We start from the raw sequence: 19218 nt of genomic DNA on the forward strand, positions 1-19218 counted from the left end.
GTGGCTTTCTTTATTCATAAAAAGTAAAAAAATTTATTTCGAACATATTGAATGGATCAATAGGAGGAGATAACGATGACGTTACATTATGATACCTTGAAAGAAATATCACCTAAAAATATATGGAGAACGAAACAAGTATTGAATGTGAAATTTTTAATTTTCTTTATTCCCTATCTTTTGAACGTAATTAATTCTTGACAAAAAAATGCAAATGTTTTAATACTATAATACTCGAAGATACTCAAATTCATAGTGGCTATTCTGTTAATTAGAATTCTATGTAACAGGCACAAACTCGATGCTCTTTGCATTCTCGTAAGCGCTCGTTTACAAGTGCAGTGTTCGAGGAAGTAGCGGTAGCGAATCGCTTTGTCGCTGAGAGATGAAGAAATATTGAAGAGGTGGGAGAAGGCGGCGGCGCGCGAAAGGGGGTGAGATGGAGAGAAAGAAAGAGAGATCGAGAGAGTCGAGGGTTTTCAGGTACTACGGGATTAAGCATGGGCCTAGGGATGCCAGCCCCGCTGCCACCGCCAGGAGCGGGGACCACGACCATAATGACGACTATGGGCACCATATCGTCGGCCAACATGTCGTCGATCACAACGATGCGACCTGGCATGAGTAGCGCGCCGCAGTGCCGTCAACCACCGGCGTACAAAGTCGCGCAACAGATGGCGAGGTTGCACAGACTCGGTCGTGCTAACAGCCACGAGGGGGTCACTTATCGGGCCACCGATCACGAAGATGGTACTACTACATCTAACCAAATCGCTCTACCGTTCACACACACATACAAAATTCACTCTCACATTTATAGTTATATACATCTATCTAGTCGGTTTAACGCTCGTGTTAAGGCTTCTTATATTCTTATCTGCCATTGTTAATATTTACACACGGCGAGGAATGCTGATTTGTATTGGCGAAAGTAATCCGTCAGCTCGTATTATATCGGAATAACTTTTTAACTGTAGTTTTTTACGACAGTTCTCATTTGCAACGCTTTTTGCGATGTTTTTCTTTTTTAATGTTTTTTTTCCCATCATGCGTGTGCTATAAACTAAAAATTGCTCTTGATCTTGTTATGCATTTTTTTCTTGTGTACATCATTTAGATGGATATAGCAAGATTTTCAAGATTGCAATTTTTTTCGGTATATAAGTATTTAGTTTAGATATATATTGCAAACTATTCTTTTCTCGAAACAGTTTTTCCTACTTATAGAAAGGATATATGATGATATGAGTAAAGTAAAATTTCAAACATAATCATAAATACTGTGATAGTATTATTAATAATCCGGTATCATATAATCGTGCATTGTAAATAAATATTATATTTACGTGTAAATGTGAACGAAAACGTGCTTGTACACGTTGAAAGCTTGTGTTTACTTAATGTGATTATGTAGTGCACTCTTTCAACAATGGTCATGTAATATCATAATGCATAATCATTATAATAATTACCCGCATTAAATCAATATTTACACTAGTGATCATTGCAAAATACACTAGCTTGCCTATTATCATTGAATTTGTTTTGCATTGAAATGTTATAATAAATTATATGCGATTTGTTTATCTTTTGCATAATGTCAAAGCATGAGCATTCGCTACTTGCATCCATATCGCACGTGTTATCCTTTATCCATTTTTGTTTGCATTATCTGCATTAATTGTTTGATTTCCCTTAAATTAGCTTGTTTCAAAATAATTAGAGATCTAGAGTCAGAGAAAGAAACAACGAATGTTTTGTTTATAGACATTGCATTAGCGAGAGACTCTAAAATTTCTAAAAAGTATAGAAAAGTATAAATATAAAAATCTGTATTATTGCTTTGCTATCCAGCATGGGATATCTTGCAACAGTTTTTAATTTCTAGCAGAAATCTTTCCGTTAATTTTTGCTTGAGATATTTTCATCACATTTTTGCTCCAATTTGAATCGATATTTTATTAAATCGAGCAAAATTGCACGCGATTAAATCATATCTACCCAAATTAGAGTCCCTCGTATTCCGATCATCATACCTGACACTTGCGACGTGTCACATACTAAAACACATTTCGAAATGTTACAGATGACGAAGACGCCCAAGTGTCGGCGGTTTAAGTGGTCCACGAATCTCGCCGAGTTTCGGTTACCGTTTTATTTATATTCGTGTCGTATTATATTTTTTTACGCGATCAAAAATCGTTTTCAGATATACCACATGCGAAAAGAGAATACGAGAAAAGGAACGACAGGCGAAAAAGTTTCTTCCTATAAATATGGTTTCGTTTCGATAGCCAATATATCCTATTCGATGGTGTATTCGGTCATTAATATAATAATCGACGCTAATTCTCGAGTCGCGTGGGAAATTTTTCGCGTGCAACATCTATGTTTTACCGCAAGATGAAGGCGTTTACTCTTATTTAAGCAAAACGCTTGTCTTCCAAGGATCCCCGTGACAAACTTGACGGAACCGTCGAGAGAATCTCAAGCGTTAAAATATTTATACAATGTATTGTGGAAAGTATCAGATAGCTAGCGAATATCGATAAGCAGGAGACGAGATATAGAAGAGTACTTTTCTTTTATTAGACTGAAGGGGAACACTTGTCGAGTTGTTACATGTTTGCGAGCTCTCATGAGATGACGAGAAGCGGATTAGACCAGAAAGCGATCATAATATTCTATATAAATGTGTAATAAAACCGAGTCCAAAGATGTTATATATATACTGCGCGTGTCGCCAGAGAAAGTCTGAATATGACGACGTGTCCTGTAATATATATATACTTGGTAGGTTAATCTTTAGTGTACCGTAGTAATGTAAGTTGGTGTAAATAGCATAGTGTTATATAATATTTAGCGAGGGGAAGCAGGGATGCACGAAGGATAAGACAAAGATTCAATGTGAAATGTTTAGGATCACGCGGTTGACTCTCTTCGTGTCCAATACGATCGCGCTCCACCGACATTTTACAGGTTTAAGAATTAAAAAGATTCGTTTCTTTTTTTTTTTAATCGAGATAATAAAAGGGAAACATTTCTAATCGTACGAAATGATCTTTTCTATTTTAAGCGCCTTGCTTTTAAGGGATTTCTATCGTCAATCTGGTTCAGATAAGTTAAATTTTTACAAGAGAAATTGATAATTTTATTGAACTTTTGTTGAATTTTAATAATGACATAATCAAGTACAAAAAAGAATTTCTCCAAAATTACGATCGAGATAATAGTTTTTCACAATAGTGTGAACCTTTTAAGCGTATTCTCGCATTTATAAGTTACGAAAAACTCCAACTATTATACTCCAACTATTTTTACGAACACACATAACGAATTTTAACTCGCAAGTAAGTTATTGTTTTTTCAATTTCATCTTTAGTTTATCCAATATTATCATCGGATTCATCCTTCGTTATTTTATCAATATCCGTAACTGTTAGTTTTATTCTTGCGCAATGTGTGTGAAAGGAACCTTTTTAGATCGTACATTATAGAATTCGAGGGCAAGGGCGAGAAGGAAGAAAAGCAAATAAAATTTTTCGCTACTTTATATGTCGGTACAGAAGAAGCGATTGACATTATTATCGTAAGTTTATTCATGTATATTACACATAAAAATACGTGTGTGTATACACGACACACATTCACGTACCCACGCAAATATATGCTCTTGTCCATTTGCATGAGACTCGAGTCCTTTTACAAGTATTATAAAGGAACTGTAATTCGCGTGCACGATGTGTATCGACGCGTTAGCAAAGAGGGCCTAATTACCCAGGCACCGTTTTTGCGATTGTCAAGTATGCGGAAAACGAAAGAGTGCGCGAGAAAAGGAGAGAATGTGAAAGAATGCGAGTGTGTGTGTGTGTATGCGTGTGTGCGTGCGTGCGTGCATGCATGTAAGAAAGTGAGAGAACGAGAGAGTATCGAGAGTCAACACAGTACTTTTCTGGATACTCGGATCTCTATCATTAATTACATTCCAAACTTTGTCTTGCCGTGTTTCGTAGACCCTCGACACATTTTCCACTTTTGACCGTTTAAGAAAAAAAGAAGAAAGAAAAGGAATCCTCATTTAATGGCCTGCCATTAAATATTGTTATTGCTTATTTTTTTCCTTTTTTAATTGTTTTCTTCTTTTTTTTTATTCAAAGACCAATCTCGACATCCACGAAAACTGTGTGACTCTTCGACGTTAAGATCCAATGATCCCGAAGGATCGGGAGGGAATGTGGTCCAGCTCGGTCTTTCGGGACAATGGGAAAATTCAATATATTTACTTCATATTCAAATATTATATCTCTTTGTACATATCCTAACGACTTTTAAACATTAATATCCAACGTTCTCGAAAAAACTTTTAAGCGTATTTACCGGTAACTAAGGTTCTTCAAAGTATCAACAGTATCAAAACTAAATCATCTTCTTTCTTCAGTTTTGACACGACAAATCTACTTTTATCTTCGTTTTTTTCTTTTGTCGTTTTTTTGCATTTTAGACATACCAGGCTCTATGTGCATTCCACATGCATTTATTTATTTACTTTTGGAAAGAATATCGGTGAATTTTTATCGAGGATTTTGTAGATATGTGTGCTCTCTTTCCTTTTTTATTTGTTATATAATTATTGGCACATATCTAACAATTTTAAAATATATAAGAACCTTTAATATAAAACAACAAAACTTTCATATATAATATAAAATAAAATATATACGAATTGTACAAGTGTTTTGGGTGTACTGCAGAATTCTCGATAAAAATTCAAACTTTAAGTATTTTGGCAAATCCGTGTAACTTTAGTTAGCGATACCAATCAAGCGAATTGAGGAAGCCTGGATACGTTAGTTGATTTTTGCTCTTTTTTTTCTTTTAGAGAAATCTTGTTCGTAACAGTACAATACAAGCAAGCGAGAATGTTTCGATATTTCGGGAAACGAAAGTTAAGACGGGTCACACCTTTCTCGCTCAACGTCTCTTTCTTTTTTTTATTTATACCACGCCTTGTTCTGTTATTTTAATTATTTATAACCCCGAGATATTCGGCTATATATATATATAAAACGCGGATAGCAAACAACAGAAAATCTTTTGTATTTAATTTGTTTAATAAAACTTGAATCATAGTACAAAAAAAATGTCTCCCGTCTTTTCAGTTTCGTTCGTTCGTTTATTGATCCTATCCCGCATCGAGATCCATCCCCGCGCTTATTTATTAACGCTTTACAACAGTACAAAGACCAACACCTTAACAAAATTCTTCAAGATATATGTACAGGCTACTTTGCGTGAAATGACTCTGTCGCACGTTTTGAAAAGGCAGAAGAACCAATGTGGAGAACATATGTATTTAAAAAAAACCTTTATCGATATATATATATATATATAATACGGAAAAACAACACATATCTAAAGGATATCGTCGAAATGTCTCTAGAGACAATAATAATTTTTTCTTCGACATTCTTCAGATGTACTCTGTTTTTCTGGAATTTTTGCAAAAGGTTTTAAACTTAAAGTATCCCTTTTTATATATCGGTTGCTTTATCCCTGATATCTTTTGATAGATGCGATTGTGTCACTTTACGCCCTGTATCACTATTTTGTATAAACGTACATAGAATTTCGAGCATATGTTCAAGTTTCGAGTTTTATTTCCATTAGTACACCGCTACGTATGGTATTTTAACGACAACAATATAGATACAATTTCTAGATTAATTATGTCAATATAATATATTTATTTTGAAAAGTCGAGCACTTTTCGAAAGGACCACGAGAAGCTCATTAATTTACCTCGTTAATACGTTTGTCCTTGGAATTATCGCGTTTTTAAAAAGAACAACTGGACGAATGTTAATTATAATCGGTACCGTGCGTAGCGGATCATTCGTTGGAACAAAGTTGATAGGTGATACTACCGCTACTATTTTGTACGATACGATGTTTTGTATAATCTGTCTACCGTATGTGTAGATGCGGAGAGTCTACCGATTATTAAATATAAGTAAAAATACATATTTCGAATACACGCATATTTAAGATTACCATTTGTAGACTTACGCGGGGCTCGTGTCAGCTGTACCCGCCAAGAGTCGCGCGCATACGTGTTTTAGTCTCATTTAATGTACACCTGTAAATCCCTCCCAGCAAACACAATATATGAACAATTAAAGGATTGGTAAAGAATCCGTGAGGAATTTATTTGTCATTATTTTAAATGCAAGGATGCGTAAATGGAATGCTTTATTTACTCTGGAGAAAATTTTAAATTTCTCGTTACCGCTCGTGTATTTATAAAAAAAAAATGTGTCTCGATACAACGAGGAGGACTTCCTTCCATTCGTGCAACGGCCACATGGCAGCGGTTGACGGTTGAGCACCTGTTGCTTTAGACAGGAACCAACTGACAGTCAGGGGTTAGTCGATTCACTTACGCGTAAAATTGCGACTTGAGTACACGCTCTGCCCGCAACGTTCTTCCCTTTTCCTTCCAAAATATAACTCCGATATTACTTTATTATTCCAAATAAAAGTACTTTGAACATTTTACCGTCAGTCTGGTAAATATCTTTTCAGCTATATTTTTTTTATAATTGGTATATTATTTCACAAATTTTAAGTGTCATCAGTGTCCGTTAGTTTTCTTTCACTTATGAATAATTTATAAATTATAAATTAATCATTTGTGATAGTAAAGATTAATCGACAGTTTATTAAACTTTTTAAGATGTGAATCGATGTAAATTAAATTTTACAGAACATTTCTCATAAAAATAAGATTGTGGGATTCTGCAAGGAATGTAGAAGGAAAGTAAAAGGATAAAATCATCCGAGGGTTGTTCTTGCCGAGCTTTTTCCGATCGGCCATCGACGATCTCGATCCACGGGGGATATCGTAGATCCCTCGCTCGTATCCCTTCTCCCCCCCCTCCTCCCCCTCGCCGTATTTCGCAGCAGCACTTGGACTCCACCACTCCATGGGTTTCGCCATTTCCCTCTCTCTGCGGCGAACCGATGCACGATGCAGGGGAGAAAGAAACGCCGCCTTCCGACCGGCACGTAGTTGTTCGAAAACCGCTCTTACCTGCGCCGTGTGTGCGCTCGGTTTCTCGCGCGCCTAGTTGTTGGAGAACGCCCGCTATTTCCCTTCGTCCGAGACCTCGGCTCCGAGAGTTCGACAGGCGTTCGGTTTCCGGGCTTGTTTCGTTGCGATTTCCGGGGTTGTTTCGTTGCGATTTCCGTTTGCCCGCTCATCTCCGTCCCGCGAACATGCGCGTTGCCGATCATGCGCGAAGGATCTTGGCCCGACAATCGGATCGTTGGGTGTCCCACCGCGGGTGATCTTCGAATGCGAATCGATTTCGCGACAGTCGATGATATTATCCGTAAATTAAAGTGCGAATTACACAGTGTGGGTGCCACGTTATTAATTCGGGTGTATTGTTGGTAGATGTAAAAAGTTTATTCATTCTCTGAAATTCGCAACAGACACGTTCCATCAGTTGTGCTTTTGGATATCGAGAACGAAAGTCGATGTAAAGTGTAGGAATCGTATTTGGGATTAGCGAGATCCTACGAAAGGTGCGAGCCCTTACGTGTATGCCTCTCATTACATCGCACTTATCCTTCTTCGCATAGGAATGCACATTACATCGGAGATTATTAAATGCTCGCAAATGCACCATAATTGAATCTCATCGGAGATCCCAGCAGCAGTACTTTCGATAGAGAATGTAATTTCGACTTAATCTCCGTGAATGATTCGACGAAGTAGTTCTTATTCGACCAGCCCGATACCTGGCACTTATTGCATCGTTCTCGATAATCTTCCGTCATTGAAGATTTCCGACTCTATCCAGGGATCATTTTCTTCGTTATTGAAGACGATCTTCTATTATTGAAGAGCTCCAAAACCAAAGAGACTCGACAGAATAAATGTACAATTGAATCGCACAGAGGATCATTCAGTTATTTTGAATCTAATCTCATCTTGAGTTCTACGCGTGATTTGACGGAGAAAAGTAATTTATTCTCATAGACTTTTGCATTTTTAATATTTTTCTATCGTTGATAATTTTGAAGATTATCTCGAGGAAAGACATTTTCGTTCTATCGAAACAAAATCTCTCGAGAGAATCTCTTCTCATGCTCGTCGAGGACCGTCGAAGGGAAACGGAAGAGATAATTTCCGATTCTTCGCGCGAACTTCCTTCATTTGTATAGACGCTCGATTAGACGGTCGATGCGCTTATTCTTCGTCATACAGTAGATGTGATATGTTTTATAGAGAAACTTACTAAAGTTTTTGTGAGTGTATCGTTGAATCTCACTGAAAATTTCTAAACCAAGTAGACTGTATGCTATTGATTCGCTTCAATTTTCGTCAATCAATCGATCCGAGCGAAATAGTTCGATACTGATATCAAGTGCTATTTTTTCATGTAAGATGTGAAACGGATTTAACGTTTATCCAATCTTCAATCATCTGTCATTGACAGCTTCAGTTAATTTTGAAAAAAATCGACGAAAAAGGCATACAAATTTATCACTTTTATTTTCAAGATTCTGCGCAAACAGTTGCATCTTAATGCATTATAATCGTTTCAACGAAACAAGCATCTCTTCGCGCTCGTCAAAGTGAACATAAAGAAAGAGAGAGAGAGAAGATCTCTCGACTTCCCCGCGTGTGAATTTTCGTGGATTGTCGAGGGATCAGCATCCGACGTGATTCATCGAAGCCGCTAGTTGAGCAGGTCAGGGACGAGGATCCACGCTTATGCTCATCGGCTTCAGGTCGACGCACGTACAACCTGGATTTCCGCACCATTTACCGCGACAACAAGGCTTCGGGTACACTCGGATGCGTCGTGCTATCTTCGTCGTTTACGATAACGCATTCGATAACGAGGCTGTCGTGTTGTCGCCTTGTCGAGAATTTATCGAGCTCTCGCTAATCAGTTTCCAGCGCGAGATTCCGTCGATCGCGACGCGTGTCCGGATCCGCCGAGGAAAGTGCGAGACAGTGTAATCCATCGGTTTCCTGAAGAATTTCCGGAGCGACCATCCGTGGAATATACAGTGTGTTTGCGGATTAGTCAGGTGAGTCGAATGCGATAACCAATTGCGTCAATAAGCTTCGCGAAATGCCTGTGCAAATATAAAGGAGCCTCGTCATTTTTACGCACTTTGATTCGAGACTCGACTTTGCTCGATTATCGCACGATTTCAGCGCGATATATCAAGAATAAGGGACGAGTCTCCCATTCTTTTTCCTCTTGAAATGTGTTGGAGCTGAGGCAATTAAGGAACCATTAGTGCTTAACTTAATGTACGGCGTGTCGCGGATGCAGAATAAAGCAGCAGCGCAAACAGCCGCTCATCCAAAGACGCACGCTTTTATTATCTGCCGAATAGCGATAACGTCGCGTACATCGACTGGCAGGTCATTGTCGATTACTTGCACGAGCGCGCTTATTAAGCGCTCGGAGGTTCGTTAAAACGGTATCCCGCCGATTAGGCTCGCCGTGGAACAAACGTCTCCGTCGTTTCTCTCTCTCTCTCTATTTTTTTCTCTTCGTCTCTCTCTTCTGTCACCCCGGTCTTTGTGGCTGTGTATCTCGAGGTATACTCTTTCCGTCACGCTCAACGAGCCAAAAGGACGACGATATAAAGGAGAATGAAATATCGAACGGAAGAAATACAGAGGTGACACGCAAGACCGATGTGATACGCGTCCGTTCTTTCGGTGAATGGTGAACGGTGATCGCGTTTCCGAAGAGAGAGATCTTTCTCGCGAAAGAAGGAAACGAAATAACCGGTGGATTTAACGTGTCGAGCGTAAAACGCGAGCGCAAGGAAGATTTGTTGTCTCGCGATTCGACATTTCCGATTCGTGAGAAAATCATCCTGCAGATCGGCAAACACAGATCTCGCACGTTTGCGAGAATCCGACACATATGTACCTCTTATTGGAGATATATGTTCAGTTTCTCCACTTTGATCATTTCAAAGGCAAGCGATTGTGAAACGCAGGTATCTATGCAACTTATCGAAGCTTCATTAAGGTGTATAATGACATATGAAACTGATCAAATCATTGTATATTTACAAATCTCTTTTGAACTATTAATTTTGTGCCTTTTAATTTCGATTGAATTAATTTATTTGTCTTTACAATTTAATTCATTAATTTGTTTGTGTCTTTACAATTTAATTCGTTTATTCTACCAGTAATTTTTGATCAAATACCAAATTAATTTCCTCCACAATTTTCTTGTGTTAAATATTTTATATTGTTCAAAATTTTTTGTATGTTATATATTACTAACATATGTCTCAAATTAAGGATGTTTTGTATGTACAATCCCTGCAAAAAGTAGCTGAAAATCAAGATTGATGAATATCCACTTTTGGTGTATTTTTTTTTTAATATGATAAATTGTGTGGAATGTGTTACAATTTGATCTTAGCTACAGTGCAGAGATGTATTTTTTAATATTTATTGCGTTTTTACTGAAATATTCCGAATTTTGTTAATTAAAATGATTAACTTTTGGTAGAGAATTTCGCCTTGTGACAGATACATGGCTAACTTCATTAAATTATATTTAATATCTTTTTAACCAATTAGTACTTGTATAATATTATTTGACCAAATATTTCCTCTGTATCTAAACTTTTGCAAATTTTAAACAAATTCTGAATATTATTTCCATGTGTTTTTGTCATTTGAATCGACATGGTTATACGTTTCCCATAAGAACACATGTTAATTCGGCGCAAATTAAAATCCTTATAACTTGTGAACGCTTTAGTGAATCGATTAAAAATTGTACTGAAGATGCTAAACATATGTAAGAACATTCTGTACAATTTTCATTAAATTCTCAATATTTTGAAAATAGGTACAAAATATCCTTAAAAAATCAAGTATTATATTATTATATTTATAAATTTACAATTAGTTACTACATCCGAATAAAAAAAAAATGAAATAAAGCATTTAATCAATTTCGGGATTGTATACTTGAATATTCAAATTTAACAATTCTTTTTTTATAATACTTTTCTCTCGTCTGCCTAAATTTCTTTTATTTTAAAAATATTTTTAATATACGTTATATAACGCGATATCACATATCGTATACTAATTGTGAGATAAACACACACAGGTTCGTCTCGAATTTTTACGAGATTACTCGCGCGTTTTAAGTGCGAAGTCTCGTTTAGCGATAGCGCAACGAAAACGAGCGGGGAATTGTGTAGCCGTTTGCAGGTTTCCAGGAGGTCCAGCTCGAGTAGAGACGCACTCGCGTCTTCGAGACGTAATGGTCCGTTGGCGTAAAACACGAACTTTCGTATCCGACTGATCGTTATTTCCGCATCAGTCGCTTGGATAATCTCCGGACGACGGCAACCATAAATATCCGTCTACGCGAGTCATCGGATGCGCTATTTTTGCGCCACGAAAATCACATCCATCATCGCGCGGCCACTTTCTCTCCGGTGATCAACCGAGCGATGAGTAAAGTTTAGTGTACACTGGGGTACTTATTGATCTTTATATCCTCTCCTCGGTTTCACTTTTCTTCGTATCCGCAAGAAACGCATGTAAAATTCCCATGTAAAATCTTTGACAGTCTCTTACCTGGCTCTTTTCGATTCTCGAGGAAAGATTGCATAAATTGACGACTATTAGCGTGGGCGAAATTTGTTCCCGGTTGGGAAAGCGTAGAAAGTGCGATTATCAGATCCATAGAATATTCTTTCGATTTAAATACGTTAATATATAAGGACGCGGTGCTAAAAGGTGCGAGGTTCGAATCATCATGCGACTGTTAATCAGGCGGTGATAATCATGTCGGAGAAAGTAATGACGAGGGAGGAGCACAATGAACGGAGCAATTAGCGTTTTGCATTACACGCGCTAAATCGGTTGCCAGCGTTATTACCGCTGTAACTGCAATATTGGAGTACCGTGAGCGGAATTACATAAAAAGTAATTAATATCCGTTACACATGTGTATGCGCTCGGATGTGTTTGAGCTCGGCTGAGTTATCAAGGATGCTCGATCTTGCCCGTGTCGTTATTATTCGGCATTATTAACACCGAACTGCTAACATTGGTTCGCGCGATTCGCGTTATACATTCTGATTTATATCGTTAACGGCATTTTCCGACGCTTCGCTCATCGAAACGTTAATTTTTGCGGGCGATTCATATACCGTTAATGCATCGCGAGAATAATTTCTGGAATGCGATACACGAGGAGAATTATTACCATAAATTCTATTATCGTATTATGCGCCAGTTCTCTCTCAGTTTATATGTTGAAAGATTGAAGACAGGAGTAGAGCTAAATTTGAAATTGAAATGAAGCAGCCCTGATTTTATATACGATAATTCCTTGAATTGTATCGGAAATTGAAATTGAAATTCCGCAGACACCCGGTACATGAGCATAGGTACTGTATAGGAGAAAGCGTTTTTCGCGGTAAGATCTCGTTCGCGGCCCTTGAACTTGCTTGTGCGCTCCACGATCGAATCTTCTAGTATATCGAATCAAGAAAGCTATAGTTTCGATGTTGAAATAGAAAGCTTAGGAATAGGAGAGACATTGAAACAGGCTTATTTCTCATTTTTATTAATTTTTTTTCTCACAATTTTTATGCTTATTTACGGATAATGTAAGATACTTTTTTCCTTCAATTTGCAAAATTAATTTTAAACCTCAATAATTTGATAATTTTTTTATGATGATAAATGTTAGGTTGTGATTATAATATATGAAATGCTGATTAAAGATTTTTTAAAAATATATGATAATTATTATATTCAAACTAAAAGCTCAAAATATTTTTGTAAAAAAATATATATATGTATATGAATATGCAATACAAATTTAACATTTGATTAATTTCAATATACAAGATTGTCTATAGGAAATTGAATATACTTTCCTTATCTAAACATTGAATATTCCATTAGAAGTTAAGAAGTAACTTTATACATGAACATTATATATTAATAAGCTTACTCGCGAATAATTTCAGTTTTACTCGAATAATCGCTCAACTAGTGACAAGATATAATCAGGTGTAAAGTAATCATGATGGTGACAGTGACATGATATTAGTGACATGATTTATTATAGTGACTCAATTTTCTTTTATTATACTTTTATAAACTAAACACTAGAATCTTTCTCTCTCTCTCTCTCTCTCTTGATTCTTACATCTCCAGGTTATCTCACATTGTAAAACGCATGCGATTATCATGCATGAGGCCACCCGTTAGACGAACGGAACGACTATATTATAAAGTATTGCCGCAGAAATTCTTCATGGCATCTGTCGATTGTCTGCTCGTTTTCCCTTCGAGCACACTTCTCTCTCGCTCGCCAGTTTACTCTTCCTCTCGTCTTTACCTCTTCATTTTTTTCATATTGTATTCGCCTTTATTCTTTCTCGCATATTGTTTGTTTTTTTAACAGTGCGCTTTGTTAGCTTTGTTCCTCCTCTTTTTTTTTGCCTCGTACTCTTTTAGTTCTTTATCTTCTTCACACTTTATGACACATGTGTTTCTTGTTTACTCCTCGTCTTTCATTAATTTAACGTAACTTTTTATCTTACTGATCTCTCTCTTTCTCTTCTCGTCTTCATATTATTTTTCTGACAGATATGATTATATATGATATGAACTTTTTTAGACGTTACATTCATTTATTCTCTGCTGTTTTAGTTTTTTCTCTTCATATTCTTTGTAGGTTTATTACATTTGCTTTTCTTCTTATTATCTATTCCCCCTAACGCGGCTTCATTTTCTGCATTTTCTCTCTTTTACATGTACTTTTCTTTTGCTTCTGCAACTTGCTCGCCATTACAATTTCTGCAACTGCATATTTGCGCCGTTTCACAATATCCCGATGCTTCCGTTTATTCTAATGTGGATTACGATTAGTCAATATCGGACGAGACATGCGATTAGGATAACGACTCAACGTTCTATTCTTTGCCATTTCCATAATCATGAGCATCAATTCTGTAATATGCTCGTTATGCATCTATGTTAGGACATGATGTCTAACAAGATTATTATTTTAATTAATTTATGTATATCTAATTGATACATATTATTTTTAATTTATGGTTAATTGTGTAAGAGATTAATTTATTTTAAATTCTTTTTTTCTCTTTAAAGATTTTTTACTATTTAAACTAATATTAAACGAGAGAAAGGGAGAAAAATTACGTCTCTCTTTTTACGATCTAAAAAATAAAAGTTTAAATTAGCGGAACACAAAAGTTTTGTAATTTGCGAATATAATTTTGCAATAACGAGAATATTACAAGTAATTGCAAATGAGAAATAATTTTTTAAATTGTATTCTATTCTTCTAATATAAAATAAATTATTCTTTTTTTCATCTGTAGCAAGTAATCAGAATCGATTAATTATAGATTAGCTTCCTCTTAATTTATAAATGAAATCTTAATATCTTCAGATCCTATTAAATCATAAAAAATATTTTTGTATAAACAATCGTGATCAGAAGCCTTGGCTAAATCGTATTAAATAAAGATACATTTAGATAAGGCTTAAATGACGTCTAATTGGCCTTTCCTTTTTATTATTCGACTTAAATCGTATTAGATTCCTAGGCGAATTTGCAGCACCGTTACAATCATTCGCTTTGCGCGATTCTCTTTCGAGAGAGAGGCGATTCTCTGCTCGATTTTATCGCAAACGTTGCTCAGCACGTGCAAGTCACGCTCGCTTGCGGTCCAGCATCTTTTCATTTTCGATCGATGGATTGCGCACGCGAGAGGATTATGCAACAGGTGATGGAAACTGTACTGTACGCTGCTGTTTACAGTATTATATATATAGTGTACAGGTTTGTTGACGATCGAAAAATGAAAATAATTAGACATATATTAAAAATAATATAAACGTCATGCATGCATATAGATGCATATACATACATATGTAGTAAATCATATACCTAGGTATATACGTATATGTATGCAGTAGATTATATGATGTCAAAACATGATGAAATCCACGTGAGTCATTCTTGCATTTCTTATGTTCACGCATAAATAATTTATAAAAATTATTAATACGTCAATTATCGAAACCGATTTAGCTCTCTATAAAACAGATCTTTTACATACGTCGTACATTTTAATAATTGCCTTCTTTCTATCAGAATCTTTTTGGAGCAACTGTTTTTCCTTGTATTTGTTCTTTTCACATTATATAAGCAATTATATAAGCAATCTATATTTTACAATCTATATTTTAATTTTAAGCACTTTTGTTTTATCTTCTTTCTATTAAAGAATAATGATAATTTATTGTAACTTGTAACATGACTACGATATAATTTATAAATAGCAATTTTTCAAAAAAACTGCGGAAAATTGATTGTTTTATACGTATTTTGTTTTTTAAGTCTATCCATAGTCGGTAATATGGTGCTATCGTTGACGGCCGATGGCAATAAAATCCATTATTTCTTTAAAAGTATCAATTTTGTTTATATTTTAAAAAGAAAATTATTATACATAATATTATAAAACTTTGCATGATTTATTTATTTTACGAAAAATATACTTAATGAAAAATATTGCACTATACTATATTTGTATGTAAGCTTTTCTTCACTAAAGCTTCAAAATCGAAGTTGACTAAGCCTCACTCAGTCGATAATTATTGCAATATTAAATTATACATATATTTTTATTTTAAAATATATAAAATGTTGTGACGTCTTTCGCAAATAAAATTAAAATGTCTTGATGAAATAACGTAATTGCCATCAGCTTTTCTTTAAGTAACTATTTCGCTTGAAAATAGTTGACAGTAATTTAAACTTTGGAAGAAGAAAGATGCCCTTATGATTTTTTTAATTACAAAATCAAATAATAAAACTATGTCATAATATAATACATTTAATTTCATCAAAATATATATTATCTTTGGAAATCTTTCTAATTCTACAGATATAACCATCAAGATATTTATTATCGAATATTATGTAGGAAAAAAGAGAAATAAATAATATGTTTCCCCTATTTTTTCTCCAAATAAAAATTGCTCTCTAAATTGATGAAAAACTTTCAATTCTTGTTGGAAGAGTTTGTGAAACATTTTATGTATCGGTTTGTCTTTTACGCGATTTGTAGCCACGTTGCTTTACACGGTCGTACATATAAAGCGCAAGATTCTATTCGCGAATGACAATTCTCTCCCGGAGGAAACCGCTCGTTTTATGACGGCCATTCGAGCTTGTATTCTACTGTCCGCCAACGACAATTTATCGCCGATGTTCGTCCCGGCTTTACGATTCCGCTCTTTCCTACGAGTACGCTCTTTCACTCTCACTCCAGATATATCAGCCCGTATTGATTATGCCAGTAGTCTAAGCGACGTGTTAGTATCGATCGGTGATAGGTGTGGGCGGAACGCGCACGTTCCAGTTTTCTCGACCCGAATTGCTCGATTTCCTATGCCCGTTTAAATTTCACGTCGAATTTTTGCGCCCCGCGATCGCGATCGATAGTCGAAAACAAGTCGTTCGCTGGGAGACACGACCGGAAATTTAAAAAGACCCGAGGTTGTCACATATCGGGCAGATCTGATTTTTCTATCGACATTAACTGTACATTGGTTTCCTGACTTTTCTTTATAATTGCAGTTTGAATCGGGTCTCAAATTAATAAGAAGAAAAACAGTTAAGTATAGTTAAATTTAATAATATTATGAAATTATTTAATAATTATCTTACATTTATCTTATTTTTTTACATAATAGTATAAAAGTGCGATTTTTGCATCACTTTGTACGTAATTAAATAGATTTACATATTTTCCTTTCTCGAGGTCTTTATTTTAAACTTCACGCAGCTATAATTTTCGCATAATGTATTCATTATTGTCTGAGTAAATTGATTATATACACAGGCAAGGCACACAATGAGAAACAATATTTTATTTGTTTAATTCAACTTTTTTATGAAATATAACGTAATTTTTACTCACTTTAACAGAAGCGTATATTTTAGGAAAGTTTAACGATAACTACAAGTTGTAAAATCGACTCACTTTGCATTACTATAATTCTTTATCCAAGTTTTTTTATCATCTTATATTATTATGCATATAAATATATATTTGCATGCATTTTTGAAATCTACATTATATATACATCAAAGACTATTTGTTTAATTCAATTTTTTTTATAAAACATAACATAACTTTATTCACTTTAACAGAAGCGTAAATTTTAGGAAAGTTTAACGATAAGTATAATTTGTAAAATCGACTTACTTTGCATTACTATAATTCTTTATCCAAGTTTTTTATCATCTTATATTATTATGCATATAGATATATATACTTGCATGCATTAAAAAAAAATCTACATTATATATACATCAAAGACTATTTATTTAATTCAACTTCTTTTTATAAAACATAACATAACTTTATTCACTTTAACAGAAGCGTAAATTTTAGGAAAGATTTAACGATAAGTACAATTTGTAAAATCGACTCACTTTGCATTACTACAATTCTTTATCCAAGTTTTATTATCATCTTATATTATTATGCATATAGATATATATACTTGCATGCATTAAAAAAAAATCTATATTATATATACATCAAAGACTATATATATTTCTCATTTATTGCACCAATTTTCCTCCCATCTTCAAGATCTTCGTCTTTGTACAAAGATTCCCCTCGACATAAACACCTTAATTAACTTGCCACAAGAATCGCAGAACACTGGCGCGTGGTAAGAATGTCTCTTCCGAAATCAAACCATATCGTTAGTGTGGGGGGAAGGAGGGAGGGAGGGGGGTGATATCGGTTGGGGTCTGACGCGCGGCGCAACCCTTTTCGACGACCGCGTCGCAGGGGAGGGAGTCGAGGGAGAAGAGCTCGGAAAAGGGAGCGCAGTCGCGCGCGGCGAACGAGCACCCCCGCACGCAGCCGCCCCGTCGTCAGTCTCGGCCGGTCGACGACGGCCGAAAGTCGCGGTCGCAGATGGACGAGAGAGAGCGAGACGAGGGGGCGGCAGACGCTGGCACCTGGACGCGGTGGTCGACCTGGACGGCGGTTGCGGACCGAAGACGGGACGGGCGAGTCGGAGGGAAGAGGAAGCGTCTGTTTCGTCAGTGTCGTACGTTGTTTCCGTGGAATCGGACGGAAACCGAGAGTCTCTCTCGGTGTCATTGGGCCCCACTGAGGAGGGAGGGCGCGAGAGCGGAACCACACGCGCTTTTTCGTGCCCATTGTCAGTATGCGCGCCGCGCTCGATCCGTGCGTTATCGTGTTCGCGTAGTCGAGGTATATTGCCCCAGAGTGTCTAGCTTTGCGTAAGATAGGAACCGCGCTTTTTAATTGTGATATTGGATTCCAAATCTTTGACGTCGGAAAATCGGTTCCTCGAAAAGTTTGGAATATTTTGTACAATTTTTCTCTTTAAATGGCAGTGAGATGCCGAAAAGTGAATTTCGCTGCATTTTAATCTTGAGAAATTAAACTTGCGATTTACGACTATCGAAAAATCTGAAATTAATGGGAGGGAACAGAAAGATACATTCTCGAATCTTAAAACGAAATTAATTTTGAAGATTTGGAATTCAAAATTCTTTTATGGCGCAGACTCTCTGTCAAACCTCATCCTTTTGCTCATCAGCTGACGACAGAATTCTCAGAGTTATCGGTCCGCTATCTTTTTTACCGCGAAAAGATAAAATTATATTGAAACGACGTTTGTTTAAAAGATAATCTTCTTTAGCGCAATTTAATATAACAGCTTCGATAAAGTTAATCTTCACATACAACATGAGAATTCTTCGTTCAGAGAAACGTAACGGCATCTTACATTGTTTCGTGAAACAGAAAGGACCATTTTACGGTACGTTTAAAAAAATATCCATTTCCTTTCCTCGCCATATAGGTGGGAAAAAAAAGATTCGCAGCGATGATTTGTAGGTAACCTTTGTTCATTAGCTGGACTCACTAAATACGCTCAATCTATATATTCTTAGTTTTACAGAATTAGATATTTTAATTAAATATTTAATTTAATTAGATATTTTAATATTATGCAAGCATAATATCTTTAAATATAATTGTTATTGTATGGAAAATTTTCTAAAAAATAACGAATTAGAAAAATGTAAATATTTT

General features: G+C 35.8%; 2 protein-coding genes across 9 annotated transcripts in view; both read left to right on the forward strand.

Moving 5' to 3' along the window:
• Window positions 1–6192, forward strand: part of LOC105248938 (rap guanine nucleotide exchange factor 2) — a 78952-nt gene extending 72760 nt beyond the window's left edge. For 2 of the 8 annotated variants that reach the window (XM_011254035.3, XM_011254033.3), the window contains one exon: window positions 484–1038. In XM_011254035.3, the coding sequence (XP_011252337.1) occupies window positions 484–890 (407 nt within the window). In that variant the 3' untranslated portion in view covers window positions 891–1038. Of the gene's footprint in view, window positions 1–483; window positions 1042–2086 lie in introns of those variants that run through there. The other 6 variants (XM_011254028.3, XM_011254027.3, XM_025407832.1 and 3 more) reach the window with 5 other exon arrangements.
• A 2773-nt stretch (window positions 6193–8965) lies between these two features.
• Window positions 8966–19218, forward strand: part of LOC112637652 — a 94441-nt gene continuing 84188 nt past the window's right edge. The window contains exon 1 of the mRNA XM_025407799.1: window positions 8966–9105. The gene's annotated coding sequence lies outside the window, so the exon portion shown is untranslated. The remainder of the gene's footprint in view (window positions 9106–19218) is intronic.

The sequence above is a fragment of the Camponotus floridanus genome, unplaced genomic scaffold (genome assembly GCF_003227725.1).
Source record: "Camponotus floridanus strain SB8 unplaced genomic scaffold, Cflo_v7.5 scaffold19, whole genome shotgun sequence".
NCBI lineage: Eukaryota > Metazoa > Arthropoda > Insecta > Hymenoptera > Formicidae > Camponotus > Camponotus floridanus.